Source organism: Pieris brassicae, chromosome 12, assembly GCF_905147105.1.
Source record: "Pieris brassicae chromosome 12, ilPieBrab1.1, whole genome shotgun sequence".
In the NCBI taxonomy this organism is placed as follows: domain Eukaryota; kingdom Metazoa; phylum Arthropoda; class Insecta; order Lepidoptera; family Pieridae; genus Pieris; species Pieris brassicae.
Genome location: NC_059676.1, coordinates 3,089,972 through 3,105,054, shown reverse-complemented (window position 1 = coordinate 3,105,054; position 15,083 = coordinate 3,089,972). Strand labels below are relative to the sequence as shown.

The following is a 15,083-nucleotide window of genomic DNA, read 5'->3' as shown; positions in this document are numbered from 1 at the left end:
GCGCGGATACAGACAAAATGTGATAAAAATGACACAATCAAAAGTGGTATTAATTTTTTTTCGATTGTGTCAATTTCTTACAAAATCCATCGTGACGTCACTTATCTGAAGTGTTTTCAAGTGAGAGAATATTACTTGCCATGGCATTATCTGGGGTTTAAACTTGTTTTGATGTTTCGTTACAAGGGGTCTGATACAAAACAAAACACGGTGGCTTTGTCAAATGGTTTTTTTTACTATAGTTTGATGAAATTGATTTGTATACCACTCAGGTTTTCTTAGTTTTATAAGCGTGGCGATTTCCTAAATAGGAGTTACATTCTCCTTAGCATTTCAATTTGTAGCATTTAGTTAATTAACATTTATTATTTTCTTTTACGTGAGTGACAAATATAGACTGAAAATAATATCCTATATAATATAAAGCATAAATTGACATAGGAACTGTAAAAGTACTATTGTTCTTAACTATGTGGTTGACAAACATGTTGTTCGATGTTATTTGAGCTACGAGCCAAGTGAATTCATTTAGGGAATCAAAATAAAATTTATTCCTGTTGGTAACTGTAAATAATCATACACTTATCAGAAAAAAATGGTTCTAAATTTTGATTTACAACCAGTTCTCAAATTAAAGGAACGGAGAAGAACGGAGTTTTTTTTAAACAAAATGTTTGTAAGCACCTGCAACCTTTACATCATGCTCCTCATCACATGTTAAAGCAGTTAATTATAGTAATTAACATTAACAGTACCGCGGGTATCACAACAAGTGTCAGAAATATTATAATAATATTTTGTTTTTAATTTATTTTATTATTATTTATTACTTAAGATGTCATGTGGAACATGGTGTAATGGTTGCAGCTCCTTACAAACGTTGTGTAAAACAAAAAAAACTTGGCGAATAAAGATTGGCGGAGAGTTTATTGCCAGTACTTTTCTTCCGTTCTACGGCCTTGATTTGAGAACTGGCAGTAATTGTAAAATAAGAAGCATTTAATGCATATTTCTTTTTTTGACGTTCATAAGTGCATATTGTGTTACCTATATGAATAAATGACTTTTGACTTTTTTTAATATGATACTCCATTAATACAATTTTAAATACATTCACCAGACAGCTACAATAAATAAATAATGTTAAAAAAAGCAAATTCAAGACACAATATGGCTCATATATTTTCAATATCAGCAGCAATACACGAGATTAGGAATAAAGACAAGATATATACTGCGTAGATAAGAAAATAACTAATTAAAATCCCTTGATGACTATACAACAAGCCTAAAAGACTAATAAATAAATATTGAATAAGAATGTTCAAACACATTGTTATTCAATATTTATATTTCCTTAAATAAAGCGCGTATAGTATATATCAAATATACGCAAATAAATATGTTGCAATTATTTCAAAAAAGTATTTGAATTATTGTCGTTAATCAATAGTTATAAATAATTATGTAAAATATAAAAGATCTGTATATCTTTTATATTTTAAATGTTTAAAAGTTGAAAAAAATTATGAAGAGATTTTTGTATTTAGATTTGTGGCCTCGTTCAAGTGTTGAAGCTACGCGGCGAGATATCTTGTTCCAAATATTTAAATTTGATATAAAAGGTTATTAAATACCAATGTTTATACTATAACTACACAAATTAAAGAAAATAATCCTATGAACCTAAAAAATACAGTATCACAATTTTCTAAAATATTGTATGCAAAAATGTTCTGCAAGCTTCAAAGCGACACTATACAAAATATTCACTCACTCATTCCTCTAACTGTGCAACCCAAAATGTTACTTCACATGAATTTTCAAGTATGTGATTAACAAAACACTTTTCAATTGAGTTAGTATTGGTAAAATGTCCTTCTACATCAGAATCTTTAGACTATCTGCATTTACTGCCGACACGCCCTCTTTTCTCTCTGTTTAGACAATCTGAGATTGAAAACAGCCTAGTATTTTTGAATTTCAAATTTAGAATATTTACTTGCTAAATTTATTATTTTAAGTAATTCTAGTATTGATTATAGATACATCAGTTACGTAATATTAAAAAAAACTTGTAACGTATTCGAATGAATTGATACAAAATGTTAATCGCATTAACAAAGCTCTCTTACGTATATCTGGCCTGTTTTTACCACAGATTCTAGTGATTTTGATGATCACATGATGTACCAAGGGTTCTGAAACCAAGCGGCGACTAGAAGAATAATTGTGGGGCGGCGACTATATTGTGGGGAAAAACTTTTTTTTGTTTGATTTTGTTTAATGTTATTGTGATAAGCAATTATTGTAACGTAATTATTTCAATACATAGGTATAATATGGCTTGTTGTCGACTTAAGTCGTCGTAAAAACAATTTAAAGTAAGCAGTTGTTAAGCACTTTATATCAAACTGTAATATAGGTAATTATTTCCGTAATAAAAAACGAAAATTAAAGTGAGTGCTGTGATTGTTACCATGGTAACCATGTTATATTTGTATAAAATGAATTATGAAGAACAAATACCGTACTGACCTTACTCAACGTTTTATAAGGCTGTATGTCGTAACAACTTAATAATTATCTTAATTGAAAAATATAAAATTTAATAAACCATGTGTCAAACTAAATATAACATTAATGACTTATCAAAACTTAAACATTTCAAGCTTTTGTGTTCATCTTAAGTAAATAAAACGAAAAATAAACTCTCTTTTACATTAAAAGTTAAACAAGTAAAAAATATATTAAAATAAAATAAACTGATTTGAATATTTTTTATTATTTTAATCTACAACTTACAAACATGTCATGACGTCATCGAACTTGGTGGTTTTTGTGCTATTTAGTGTTCTGTGAGTTTTGTCTTAGTGTTGTATTATTGCACTGTATTTAATTATGACAAATTAACATCAATGGTCTAGAATACTATATCCATCATATCAAGATTAATAATCTGCTCCGCGAATTCATTTCTTTGAATTATTTATTGTCATTCATTGCTTGAATACGTCATAGTTGCTCGTAAACCAAAAAAGGCAAGTAAAAATTGCTATTAAAAAAATTGTTGCTAAAGGAGAGTTGATTTTAGACAATTACTCACCAAAGTATTTCCGAACGAATTCGATTTAGGGACCATCAAGAATAGAGTGTACCAAATCTTGAAAGGCCGTAAACGCACTTGCGAGCCTTCTAGCAACGGCCTTCTATTACATAAAAAAGACAGATCTTCACTTACGATTTTCGCCCTTCATACCAATTCGGTTTTTAACGATTATTCGTAAACATTGTTTTCCCTTTATGAGTTTATAATATTTTTGTGTCTATTTAAAATCTACAACAAATTATTAAAAAATCGTCCTTATTAATATTAAGAATTATAAAATAACAAAACCGGAAGCAGAAAGTATCGTGTGCTAACCGAAGTGACGATACTTATCTTGAAAACTGTCATATAAAAGAAAATAATCTTAATCTTCTCTAGAGGTTAATGATATTTTTATACAAAATTCCTACTTCCTATATCAATAATTGTGTCTTAAAAGTATATTTTGCCTAGCGTAGCCTTTGTCCGTTGTCAAACACGTGTGATTAACAAAGGACAAAGGCAAAACTGACACCTATACAATAATATTTTTGTATTGTTTAGCAATTGATTACATATTAATATTTTCAGAGTATAAATAAAATATCTATGCAAAATTTATTCAGCTCCGTTCATCTAAAATACAATAAGGTTTTATAACAAAACTGCTTAGCTTTTAAATTAAATAGTACGACAAAAAGGCACGCTAAAAGAGTTTTGCTAAAGAGTATTCATTAAAACAAGTGAATAATAAACAATTACTACTACTATAGCAGCAGACTTTTAATTTCATGTAACGTTATAGTGACAATAACATTTTTCAATGTGAAGATAAAAACGACAATATAATTACCGCGTTATCTTTATCAAGGAGAAATAATTGAGTGTCAATTATTTTAAAGTTCAGCTTCAGTTTTCTACTTACTTGCAAGCGTAGTGTAGTGTGCGACTATTAACTGATGGGCCGACAACGCACTCGCGAGCCCTCTGGCATTGAGAGTGTCCATGGGCGGCGGTATCACTTAACATCAGCCTCCAACATGAGCCAACATGAGCCTCCTGCCCGTTTGCACCCTATTTTATATAAAACAAATCTTAAATGGAGTTGGAAAACAGTTTTGGTCATTCAGGACTATGATTGCTTTCCCTTTATCATTATTAATCATTTTAAAGTTTGTCGTAGTTTAATAAATCACTTTCGACAATCTTTTCCTCTTTATAATAATTAGTGCGGAAAATTTATTTATTACTTAGTAGTTAATTTTCTATTGAAACCATAAAAAACTATTTAGTAGACTTAAGACTTAAACCTCCTTTTAAGTTAAAACTATTGCCATAGAAAAATCCTCCTTATAATGTTTTTATATAATTTAATAACATGCAAAAACACTCTTTATTAAATTACCCCAAAGAAAGGTCGGAAACGCACGTGAACCTTCTATCAGTGAGTCTGCATGAGCCATATAACTTGTAAAGTTAATATAAACTTAATGCATATTTAGCTCCTGTTCTAGAATGAAAAATAATTCGATCTAAGGTGAATGTAGAGCGTGATTGTTATTCGACACATTGTTATTACATTATTTTTAGAACTTCAGGTACTTATAGTACTTTAATGTTTAGCTATACAAGAGACAATTCTTTAAGTAAAACAGTATCGTAGTAATATAATATTATAAAAATACAAATTACTTTGATGATTTTTTAAGAATAAATTATAGTAAAAATATTTTGAGACAATATAGTTTGTAGTGGGTTTACGTATTTGCACTCGTTTTGCACCATTCGTTATTTTGCAATACCCAAGTGGCATATTGACAGTATATCCTATTGACCTTTCTTGAAACACTTCATAGAGATCATAAAATATGATAGTAAAAAATACCGTACACCAAATTGTTAGCTTTATCAATGGAATAAGAGCTATTTCCGCATCTCTTAACTTTTCTCTATCGAAGACATTTTAATGCATGATTAGTTTGTCAGTCAGGTACAAGTGAAGGCTGTGGTCTTTATTCGTTATTTCTTTACCATAACGAGACAACGTGTTAAAAATGTTGACGGGATGGAGGCTCGTCGTGTCAAAATGTGAGTTAATTTTAAATATTTTAATAATTATATTTAATGTTAAAGAAATAGTTGAATTTAAACTTTATTCTCAAATAAAAATAAAAATTGTTTACGTAAACAATATAATTTTTTTTATTTTTTTTTTAAGTTCAACAAAAAAAAAAACTATTTATCGAAACTACACAGAAATTCAAATAAATTTACATTAACGCAGATTATTATTTCCAGCCAATAGTTAAAACGCTATAGCTAGGAATAAATATGAAAAAAAAACTATGTAATAATGTTACGTATAAAAGCGTGATTGTTCTAATTATAGTCAACACGACTGTCTATTGAAATGATATGGTCATCTTAAAGAGAACTCACACTATTATTATGCTACTCAGGGTTTTGTTATGCATATTTTCTAATATAACTGGTTTTAATTGCATTTTCTCACAAGAGTGTAATTACTGTTTCCTTGCATATTTTTCTGTGTAGGTAGGTAATCAGCCTGTGAACACACGCCCGTCGATTTAGTGCCTTTTACGATGTTTGCTTAGTATGTATTGATTGCGCATAAAAAACACAGTTCACCGTAGAGTTTAAGGGAGTTAACGGGGGTCAACTCGAGGCGTGCCATCATACTACGTTGCAATAAAACCGTCATTACTAAGCACCAAAAACCAACCTACAACAACGACAACTGTATACCTATGATACAGTTGTCGCTCATATTGCGTCTTCGTAATACATTTATGGTTTGTAAACATTTGACTATTATTGTTTTTCCAGTATTCATAATACCTCAGCGATACGTGTTAGCTATAATGGGATTGCTAACCATGGCAAATGCCTTCACATTACGTCAATGTTTGAATCTGGCGATCACACAAATGGTGAAGAAGAAAGCCACACCGGAAGTGGGAAGTGTAAACTATGATCCTGATGCGTGTCCTGATTTTAACGTCGTAAACTCTACCACTGGGATAGGAGATTATTTAATAGACGACGATGTAAGTATTAAATTACTATTACTATAATCAGAGCTATCAATTAACAGCAGTGTTGGCCTAGTAGCTTCAGCGTGCGACTCTCATCCCTGAGGTCGTAGGTTCGATCCCCGGCTGTGCACCGACTTTCTTTCTATGTGCGCCATAAACTCGAACGGTGGAGGAAAACATCGTGAGGAAACCGGAATGCCTTAGATCCAAAAAGTCGACGGCGTGCGTCAGGCACAGAAGATTTATCAACTACTTGCCTATTTGATTAAAAAATGAACATAAAACAGATACAGAAATCTGAGGCCCAGACCTAAAAACTTTGTTTATTTTCAGACCTATCAATATTTGTCCCTTTTAACTTAATGCGCATAAGCCTTTATTTCTGTGAATAATAGTAGAAAGCAAGTTTTGGATTTTTTTATAATGCAAGGGTATATGTGTAATATGTGTATTACGTAACAGTACAAATGAAATGTTACTAAAACCCCATTTACAAGTTGAGATAAAATGCTAGTTCGGTAAATTTTAAATAATATCTACAACGGAGACGGTTCAATAAGTTCAAGATTGATCAAATTAGGTTAACCTACGCTATTAAACTTAATGGAAAAACTATACATAGCATATGATTTCGTAATCTTTACACAAAACGTTCCTAGATGTAACGTGTAAGCACAAAGTATAGTGCGGCGCGCTACGAACTGTCGGCAACATCAAAGACTTTTGTATATTGTTAAAAATTTATTATAATAGGATAACCTATCATAACAAATGAGTAGATAGATCTACTTTGTGTTGTATGTATGTAAATTATTTTATGTATGGTAAAGAATAAATCTAACTCATCTATAGATTGAATCAAATAGTTGGAGGAAATAAATTTACTGTTTCCGATAAGGTTTTCACTCCTTTTTCGGCACTTCACTTTAACAGTTAACTTTTAGTTACGTTTAAGAAACTTCTATTTAATTGTATCTATAGTTTATTAGTGTTTCTACCACTAGCTTCTTCAGCTCCTACCACTATTACTACAACACTTATTATTAATTCATATTGGGTTTTTACAAATCACAATTTCTTTATTCGTAAGACTAGAACTAATACACGCGCATATTCATTGTAATTTTACTACATACAAGTTCTTGTTTGTAAAAAATATTGTGACCAAATCGCTTATAAGATATAATTCAAATTTTGCAAATAGCTAAAGATCGTTGAACCCTTAAAATGTAACATGGCATCGGGATAAACTACATTTCAGATTGTTTAAGGTCTTTGTGTAACGCTAACTATTGACAATTGACTATATGGACATTTGTGATGCGTCTAGTTTGTAGGTATTAGAAATTCCTACTCATTTACGGCTTGTTTTTAACGAGCAATTAAATAACTCACTTTTGGCACTATAGGGTTATTTATAACGACAATACACACTATAAACTATGTTATAATGTGTCATCTTATAACCAAATTGATATAAATTTATGTATGTAGATAAAAAGTTCACGAAGATATTTTTCTTTCCTCTGTTATTAGTTAGCCCATATACCAAATGAAGCATGAAGGTGGCTAAAAATTTAATTATTTATTCTGCTCGCATTGCTTGAATGACTGATTTGTGGGCCTCTTATTCACATTTCTATAAGTTTTTGTAATTAAGTAATTTATGCTAAATTATTATTACCAAAATTGCGCATAATTTTGGTAAGACCCCTTTTGTTGCACCTTTACTTTACATTAACTTAGTCCGTCATATATATTACTAATAACGAATACAATATATAATATGTTTTTAGCAAACTTCAAGGCAATATGATAGGAATAGGATGCTCTTTACAAGGTCAAATAGAATTACTTTTATCTATATAGAATGTATAAACATCTGTGCCACGGTTATAATACATACATACTAATGCAGGCTATTCGCGCTTATAATTTAGGTTAACTATGAATAGTTTTATTCTCATACAACTAATATCAATTTTGATTTTTATAATTTTAATAAAAAATAAAATAGATGAGTGACTTTGAGTGGCAGTTCAACGTGTCACATTTGCGTGATTAATTTGGACATTTTGGAATTCCTAGTCTTTTACGTTGTTAAATTAATTGCGATTAGTCTAATACATAATGATACTGTGCATAGCTATTATTGAGCAAGCCTTATGCTGTTAATCACGAGTAATAAGTAGTGTAAGAGGCATGTAACTTTGGTATGGGATGCTACTTATGTAGATACTTCCCTCAACTAATAAGTACTTATGCGAAAGCGATGAAATGCTGCCAGCATTATAGGTACAATGCCACATGGAACCATTTTTTTAAATTTGTTTTAGTTTACTATAAATCATTTTTTTATTATTAGTATTAACAACATAAGGGTACTGATATTGTAAACAACCTTATATTCCTCCTTCAACTTATCAGAAAGGTTACCTCAAATTTTAAATAGTCCCTTGACATCAATTTTTTCAATCTGTTTCCTTCCTGTTTCCGGCAAGGAGACAATCAACATTAATTCACGATGCACCTTGTCGATTTTGCGTCTCAGACGTGCTAAATTCCACATAATATTTTCCTTTACCTTCAAGTAACACAGGCTCATAGCAGGTATAATTGCGCAAATATATAAATGGTACATAACCAGGGTTCAAATGCTTGACCACAGATGATCCACGCGTTTTCCATTACACAATATTTCGAATATTAATTCATGCTCATGAAGTTATAAACTTTTCAGTCAGTGAAATTCGAATGGAGTGAAGCTACCCAAGGACTAATACTTGGTGCGTTCTACCTTGGTTACATAGCTACCCACATACCAGGTGGAATGCTAGCAGAGAAGTTCGGCGGGAAATGGGTAGTTGCTCTCGGTCTTCTCTCAACTGCTATCTGTACATTTATAACCCCTTATGCGGTGAAAACTGGAGGTGCAGTTGCTCTAATTATTTTGAGGGTAATCGAAGGTATTGGTGAAGTAAGTATTTTTTTTATTAAATTAAATCCATTAGGAATTACTAGAACCCTTTGGAGTATATATAAGATATAAAGGCATTATACGTTGATTAGAATACCTATAGGAAAACATGGAAAGGAATCCGACATTTTCAGTTTTTACCGCGCACCAACACTATGTGGAACCAGCTGCCCATTGAAGTATTTCCGAATCAATTCGACCTAGGGTGCTTCAAGACAAGAGCGTAGCATGGCTGGCAACGCACTTGCAAGCTTTCTGGCAATTTGAGTGTCTGTGGGCGGCGTAATCACTTAACATCATCATCACTGCCGTTTGCCTCACACAGAAGGTAGGCTATTACAAAAATCAATTTCTGAGGCCTTGACCAAAAGGTCTAACTTGCCAATATCCAAAACCTACTTTAGGCTACAGTGCCCTGTCTAAAACTCAACCACTTTTATACTTGGAGTTATATCCAAAAGCTCGGTTGATCACAACTAGGGTGCATTTTGGTTCGACACTTCTAGTATATAACATGTGGTATTCCAAATATTTTCGTACCATTAAAAGTTTTGATATATTCAGGGACCTACAATGCCTGGTTTGATGTTGATGATATCCAAATGGGCACCGAAGACAGAGAGATCAGTGATAGGAGCTATTGTGTTTGGAGGATCACAAATCGGGAACGTTGCTGGATCTTATTTCTCTGGTCTTATTATGCACCAGAGTAGCTGGGAGAACGTCTTCTACTTATTCGGTGGTGTTGGCTTAGTCTGGTTTGCCGCTTGGGTATGTATGAAATCACGTTCATTTACGTAATAACAATTAGCTGATTATTTATTTATAGATGATCATTATTTGTCTATGATTGGTTGGTTTTACTAAATTTTGCCAGTTCTTAGTTGCATAATATTCATAATTTGATTTGCTAAAAATCAAACAATCTCATATATCAATTTATTGTCAAGCACTATCATTGGCAGTATCTATCTGATCCATCATGTATAATCAGCGCTTGTGGAATAGTTCTTTTACAAAAAAAAAATGGTTTACATTTCATATACTACATCAAAACAATTAGATTTTCTGGGAATCAGTTACCTATGTCGGGATGGTAGGAAATTAAAGCTTCACTCTGAAAGAAGAAAGAAAGATAAAACTGTATTTATTTATTCATTTAGGAAACAAAACAGATACACATCTCTAAAAGTATAAAAAAAAACATAAAATTAACACATTGGCTATATCCACAAAAAGCTTCACTGATAAAATATTATACACAATAACGGGATATTTAGGTAAAATAAAGTACACTTGGCCCCACACTAGGATTCCCTGTGTTGTGGACATTATGTGTTCCGTTTGACGTGTTAACTTTATGATTTCTACATAACATAAATTTATAATTAATTTTTGCACAAAAATAATATTTTCTGTATCAGCATAGGACAGGTCAGTTTGTTATTCTAGGTCTAGACATGCCGATGATGCTTGTTAGACGTTTAAACATATTAATTGCGTATATAGGTAGGACAAACGTGTAGTCACTAGGATTAAACACATAAATAGGATAGAGCGTGGCACATAGTGCCCACACCTTAATACAACCTATATTATTGGTATCTAGGGTATGTAAGGTATTTTGCTAAATATTATTCCTTTCCAGATAATTTTCTGCTATAGTTCTCCGAATACACACCCCTACATATCTGATTGTGAAAAGAAATACTTGAATGAAAATGTCGAATCTCTTTCTAATAATGAAGTCAGATTAAACCCAGTACCATGGAGAGCGCTGGTCAGATCTGTCCCCCTTTGGGCCCTGATTATAGCTGGTGTAAGTATTGACTTTATAAAATTATGCTGCAGATTTGACAAATCTTAAGTGAAAAGAAATATACTGAAGGTTATAGCAATATCTTTTTCAATAAAACTATAAAACATGTTAAGTTAAGTACACGATGCTTGACACAGTAATTAATTTTATATATTTTTTAACAGAAAAACATTTGTGATTGATTAAACACCAGTTAAACATTAAAGAAAATAAAGGTAAAACAACTGTATTTAAATATAACAATTCAGTTCTTATGTAATTGTTTGTACGGAGTTAAAAATTGTAATTGCTTTGACGAAACATTTAAAATCTTAACTATAAAGTTGTTTAAATGTTATCTTAGCAATAAAATCTCCATTTATATTCTCTCTCTTTAAGAAGTTGTAAAAAATATGAAAAATTATTCCAGATTGGTCATGATTGGGGTTATTACACAATGGTCACCGATCTTCCTAAATACATGACAGATGTATTAAAATTCGATATAAAATCAACTGGAATACTTTCCTCAATGCCATATATCGCGATGTGGTTTACGTCAGTATTCTTCGGATTCCTCAGTGATTTTGGTATAAAAAGAGGCTTCTACAGTTTACAGAATGCAAGAAAAATATTTACTACGATTGGTATGTTTCACTTTAGTTAAAACTACTTTCATTTTCCCACATAAGATTTAACTTTTTCGAGATATATACCAAACTCCACCTGCAGCTAAGATAACTTTGCTTGCGCAAATTGGTTGTTCCAATTTTAAACTTAGACCGGGTCGCCCATACCTTTGAACTTGTTTTATGTAAGAACATTTTTATCAGTAGTCTATTAGCTTCAAAGATATATCGCGTAGGTATCGTTAGTAGGCAAGAGCAGTGTTGGCTTCAGCGTGCGACTCTCATTCCTGAGGTAGTAGGTTCCTTCCCGGCTGTTCATGGACTTTCTTTCTATGTGCGCATTTTACATTCGCCCGAACGGTAAAGGAAAACATTGCGAGGAAACCTGCTTGCCTTAGATCCAAAAAGTTGACAGCATGAGTCAGGCACTGGCTGATCACCTACTTGCCTATTACATTGATCGTGTAACAGGCCCAGACCTGAAGCGGTAGGTAGTGCCACTGATTTATTTATGTTTTTTCGTAAGTAGGCGTCAAGTTCCAGTCTTACAAATTCTACCATCAAAAACCGAACTGAGGTATCGGAAGCAAATTCACTACTAGAAGAAACAGACTATCAGACATCAATTTGTAGTTTATTTAAACCATTCATCTAGCCATGAAACTGGAATGATTTCAATACCTTTATTAGTGGAAGTTTGAACTTTCCAAAGAAAATAACAAGCATTTGAAATAAATCCTCTTTAAATCAGTAAAACAGACACAAACCTGTCGATCATCGTTATAACATCTCATTTTCAATTCTTTTCATAAACACTCTTTCATTTTTCAGCTGCCATCGGCCCTGGTGTATGTATAATTTTAGCTTCATATTCTGGCTGTAACACCACCCTGGCTGTAATCTGGTTCGTAACTGCTATGGCCTTTATGAGTGCATATTACAGTGGAATGAAAATTAACGTTCTAGACATCACGCCCAATTATGCGGGTACTACGACAGCTATTGTCAATGGAATATCCTCTATATCTGGTATCGTCTCGCCATATCTGATTGGACTTCTGACTCCAAATGTTAGTATCTACTGAATTGAATACGTTTTGATCGTTTATCATATCGTAATTTTTAAACGTACTTTGCAATAAAAAACTTAATTAAAACTTATTTTTTAGTCTACCCTCAAACAATGGCGAGTGGCATTTTGGGTGTGCTTTGTGGTGCTATTCGTAACGAATTTCGTTTTCGTAATCTATGGTAAGGGACAACAAGAATGGTGGGACGACGTCAAGTTAAATGGATATCCGGCGGGGTGGAAGCACGGGCCTTTGCCAAAGAGAGAAAATGATTCAGAATCCCCACCGAAAAAAATAAAAGAAAAGCAAGAACTGTGATAAGATAGAGGATTATTTTCCTTGGAATAATTTCCTTGAAAAATAGGTGGCAATTGTGCAATGACTTATTAATTATTTTATTTTATAAGACGTAAAGTAAGTAAGTTTTCGTACTTTTACTACTTTCGTAATTTAGGTATAAGCGTACATGGTGTTGCCATGTAATAAAATTTAACATTAGCGTCAAGCAAATATTAAAATTGAAATAATTTTTAAACATACTAAATAATGTATACACCTATGTATATATCTAAGAGTAGCTATTAGTGATAAATTAAAGTATAATCAAAATTGTATTAATAATAATGCTATTGTGTGATATTTTGAAATTTGAACACCATACATGTTTTTTTTAATTATTGAAAAATATTTACTTATTGATAAATAATTATTCATGAAGTCTTTGCCTACGGCTTTATTTAAAAAAATAATAGTTTAATTTCTCTTTGTCACTGCTGCTGTGCTATACGCAAACAATAACTTATTTTAAAAAATCCCTGTTATGTGATAATATTAGGTAATTTTATATTAAGTTTTGATGTATGTGTACCTGAATTTGAATTTACTTAGTTATTTTGTCTTATTAAAGTATTTTTTTTTTAATAATTGCTTTTTAATATAGTTTTCCAACGATATTACAAAATTGGAATAGTTAATTTTATTATTATTGGGTAATCAAAACTGAAAGTAAAAAAGTCCACTGGGTCAAAAAAAATATTATGTAGATAACGTCAATAGTCTTAAGTAATGAACACAGAATATTGCTTAATAAATTCAGCACTTGACAGCTGATAAAAGAAATATAATCTTTGGCATTTGTCAATCGATTGTCAACACTAGATCATAATGAATGTGAAAATATTGGTCTAAATCATTTATTTACTAAATTCATTATTTGAATTATTCATCATGGCTGCAATAATAGATTTTTGTTTAATATGACTGATACTGCCTTCAACATGGTTAACAAAAGTATAGCAAATAGTTTCAACACTTACAACAGCGATACGAAAAGTTTCATATTAGACTTAGTTCTTTTTTATTATTATATATGCACAGTAATCCCAGATTGGCCCCAGAATCAATCACAAAGTCAGCCACAGCCGTCTCGATATCATGTGAAAAATTATAAAACTTCATGAAAAAACGATAAACATGAATTAGAATTAATTCGCTCTATCCGTCGCGTTAGAGTTACTATATTTACCCTTCTAAATATATAAAAGAAGCAATATATTTTATAGCTAGACATTGTCCTGTACACACGTCTTACATACAAAAAATATTTAAAAATGTAAATAATTCTCGACTTCACTTGAACACACAAAAAGTTTCATTAAAACCTGACCAGCCGTTTAATAGTTTAAGTTCGAACACATGCACAGAAGACATATATATATATATATATATATATATATACTACCTGTTTATTTCCTGTATAGATAAATAACCTAGAACCTGCAGCGCCATCTGCCCGGCTGGTTTGTGAATCTAAACCATCCAGGGCGCAATACAAACCCAAACTCATACAAAAAGTTCATTCAAATCGGTCTAGCCGTTTAAGAGGAGTTCAGTGACATACACACGTGCGGTAGCATTATATTGCATATATATATTATATTGCATTATATATTTATAAAGGTAAAATCTACAATAATAATTTACACTTATTACATTTATATCTATTTACAAATTTTTGCAGTTATAAAATTACTGTTTTTTGATAATAGTAGAAAACTTATGATTTATTAAATAAAGTATTTGTCCCTATTTGCCTCCTGTATTTAGGCATTAGCTCGAACGGTAAAGGAAAACATCGCGAGGAAACCGGCTTGTCTTAGACCCAAAAAGTCGACGGCGTGCGTCAGGCACAAAAGGCTGATGACCTACTTGCCTATTCGATTAACAAATGATCATGAAACAGATACAGAATCTGAGGCCCAGACCTAAAAAGGTTTTAGTGCCATTGATTAATATTATTATTTGCCCCTTTATGACGTTAATTTGATATTACCGCATTTTTATTTATTTATATATACCCATTTCAATAACACGTCCCAAGCTAACAATGCTGTTATCATAATAATACGTTATTATATAAGGTTGTAGATTATACAAACATGTTTTAAGGCTGGCCGTGAACAAAG

The 15,083-nt window shown here is 31.6% G+C and overlaps 1 protein-coding gene across 1 annotated transcript; it reads left to right on the top strand.

Moving 5' to 3' along the window:
• Window positions 1-5,086: 5,086 nt before the first annotated feature.
• LOC123717508 (putative inorganic phosphate cotransporter) lies at window positions 5,087-13,212 on the top strand. The gene is made up of 8 exons (XM_045673528.1): window positions 5,087-5,176; window positions 5,936-6,156; window positions 8,885-9,121; window positions 9,686-9,892; window positions 10,770-10,940; window positions 11,350-11,566; window positions 12,380-12,618; window positions 12,718-13,212. Exons 1-8 carry the CDS (start codon window positions 5,143-5,145, stop codon window positions 12,934-12,936), a joined length of 1,545 nt encoding a protein of 514 aa, XP_045529484.1. The 5' UTR covers window positions 5,087-5,142; the 3' UTR covers window positions 12,937-13,212.
• Window positions 13,213-15,083: the final 1,871 nt, after the last annotated feature.

What these genes read in the sequence shown, in the direction of transcription:
- LOC123717508 (XM_045673528.1), top strand. Translation starts at nt 5,143, where the DNA reads ATGTTGACGGGATGGAGGCTCGTCGTGTCAAAAT. An exon ending in ATTATTTAATAGACGACGAT is followed by an intron (nt 6,157 to 8,884) that starts GTAAGTATTAAA and finishes TAAACTTTTCAG; the next exon opens with TCAGTGAAATTCGAATGGAG. An exon ending in AAAAATATTTACTACGATTG is followed by an intron (nt 11,567 to 12,379) that starts GTATGTTTCACT and finishes TTCATTTTTCAG; the next exon opens with CTGCCATCGGCCCTGGTGTA.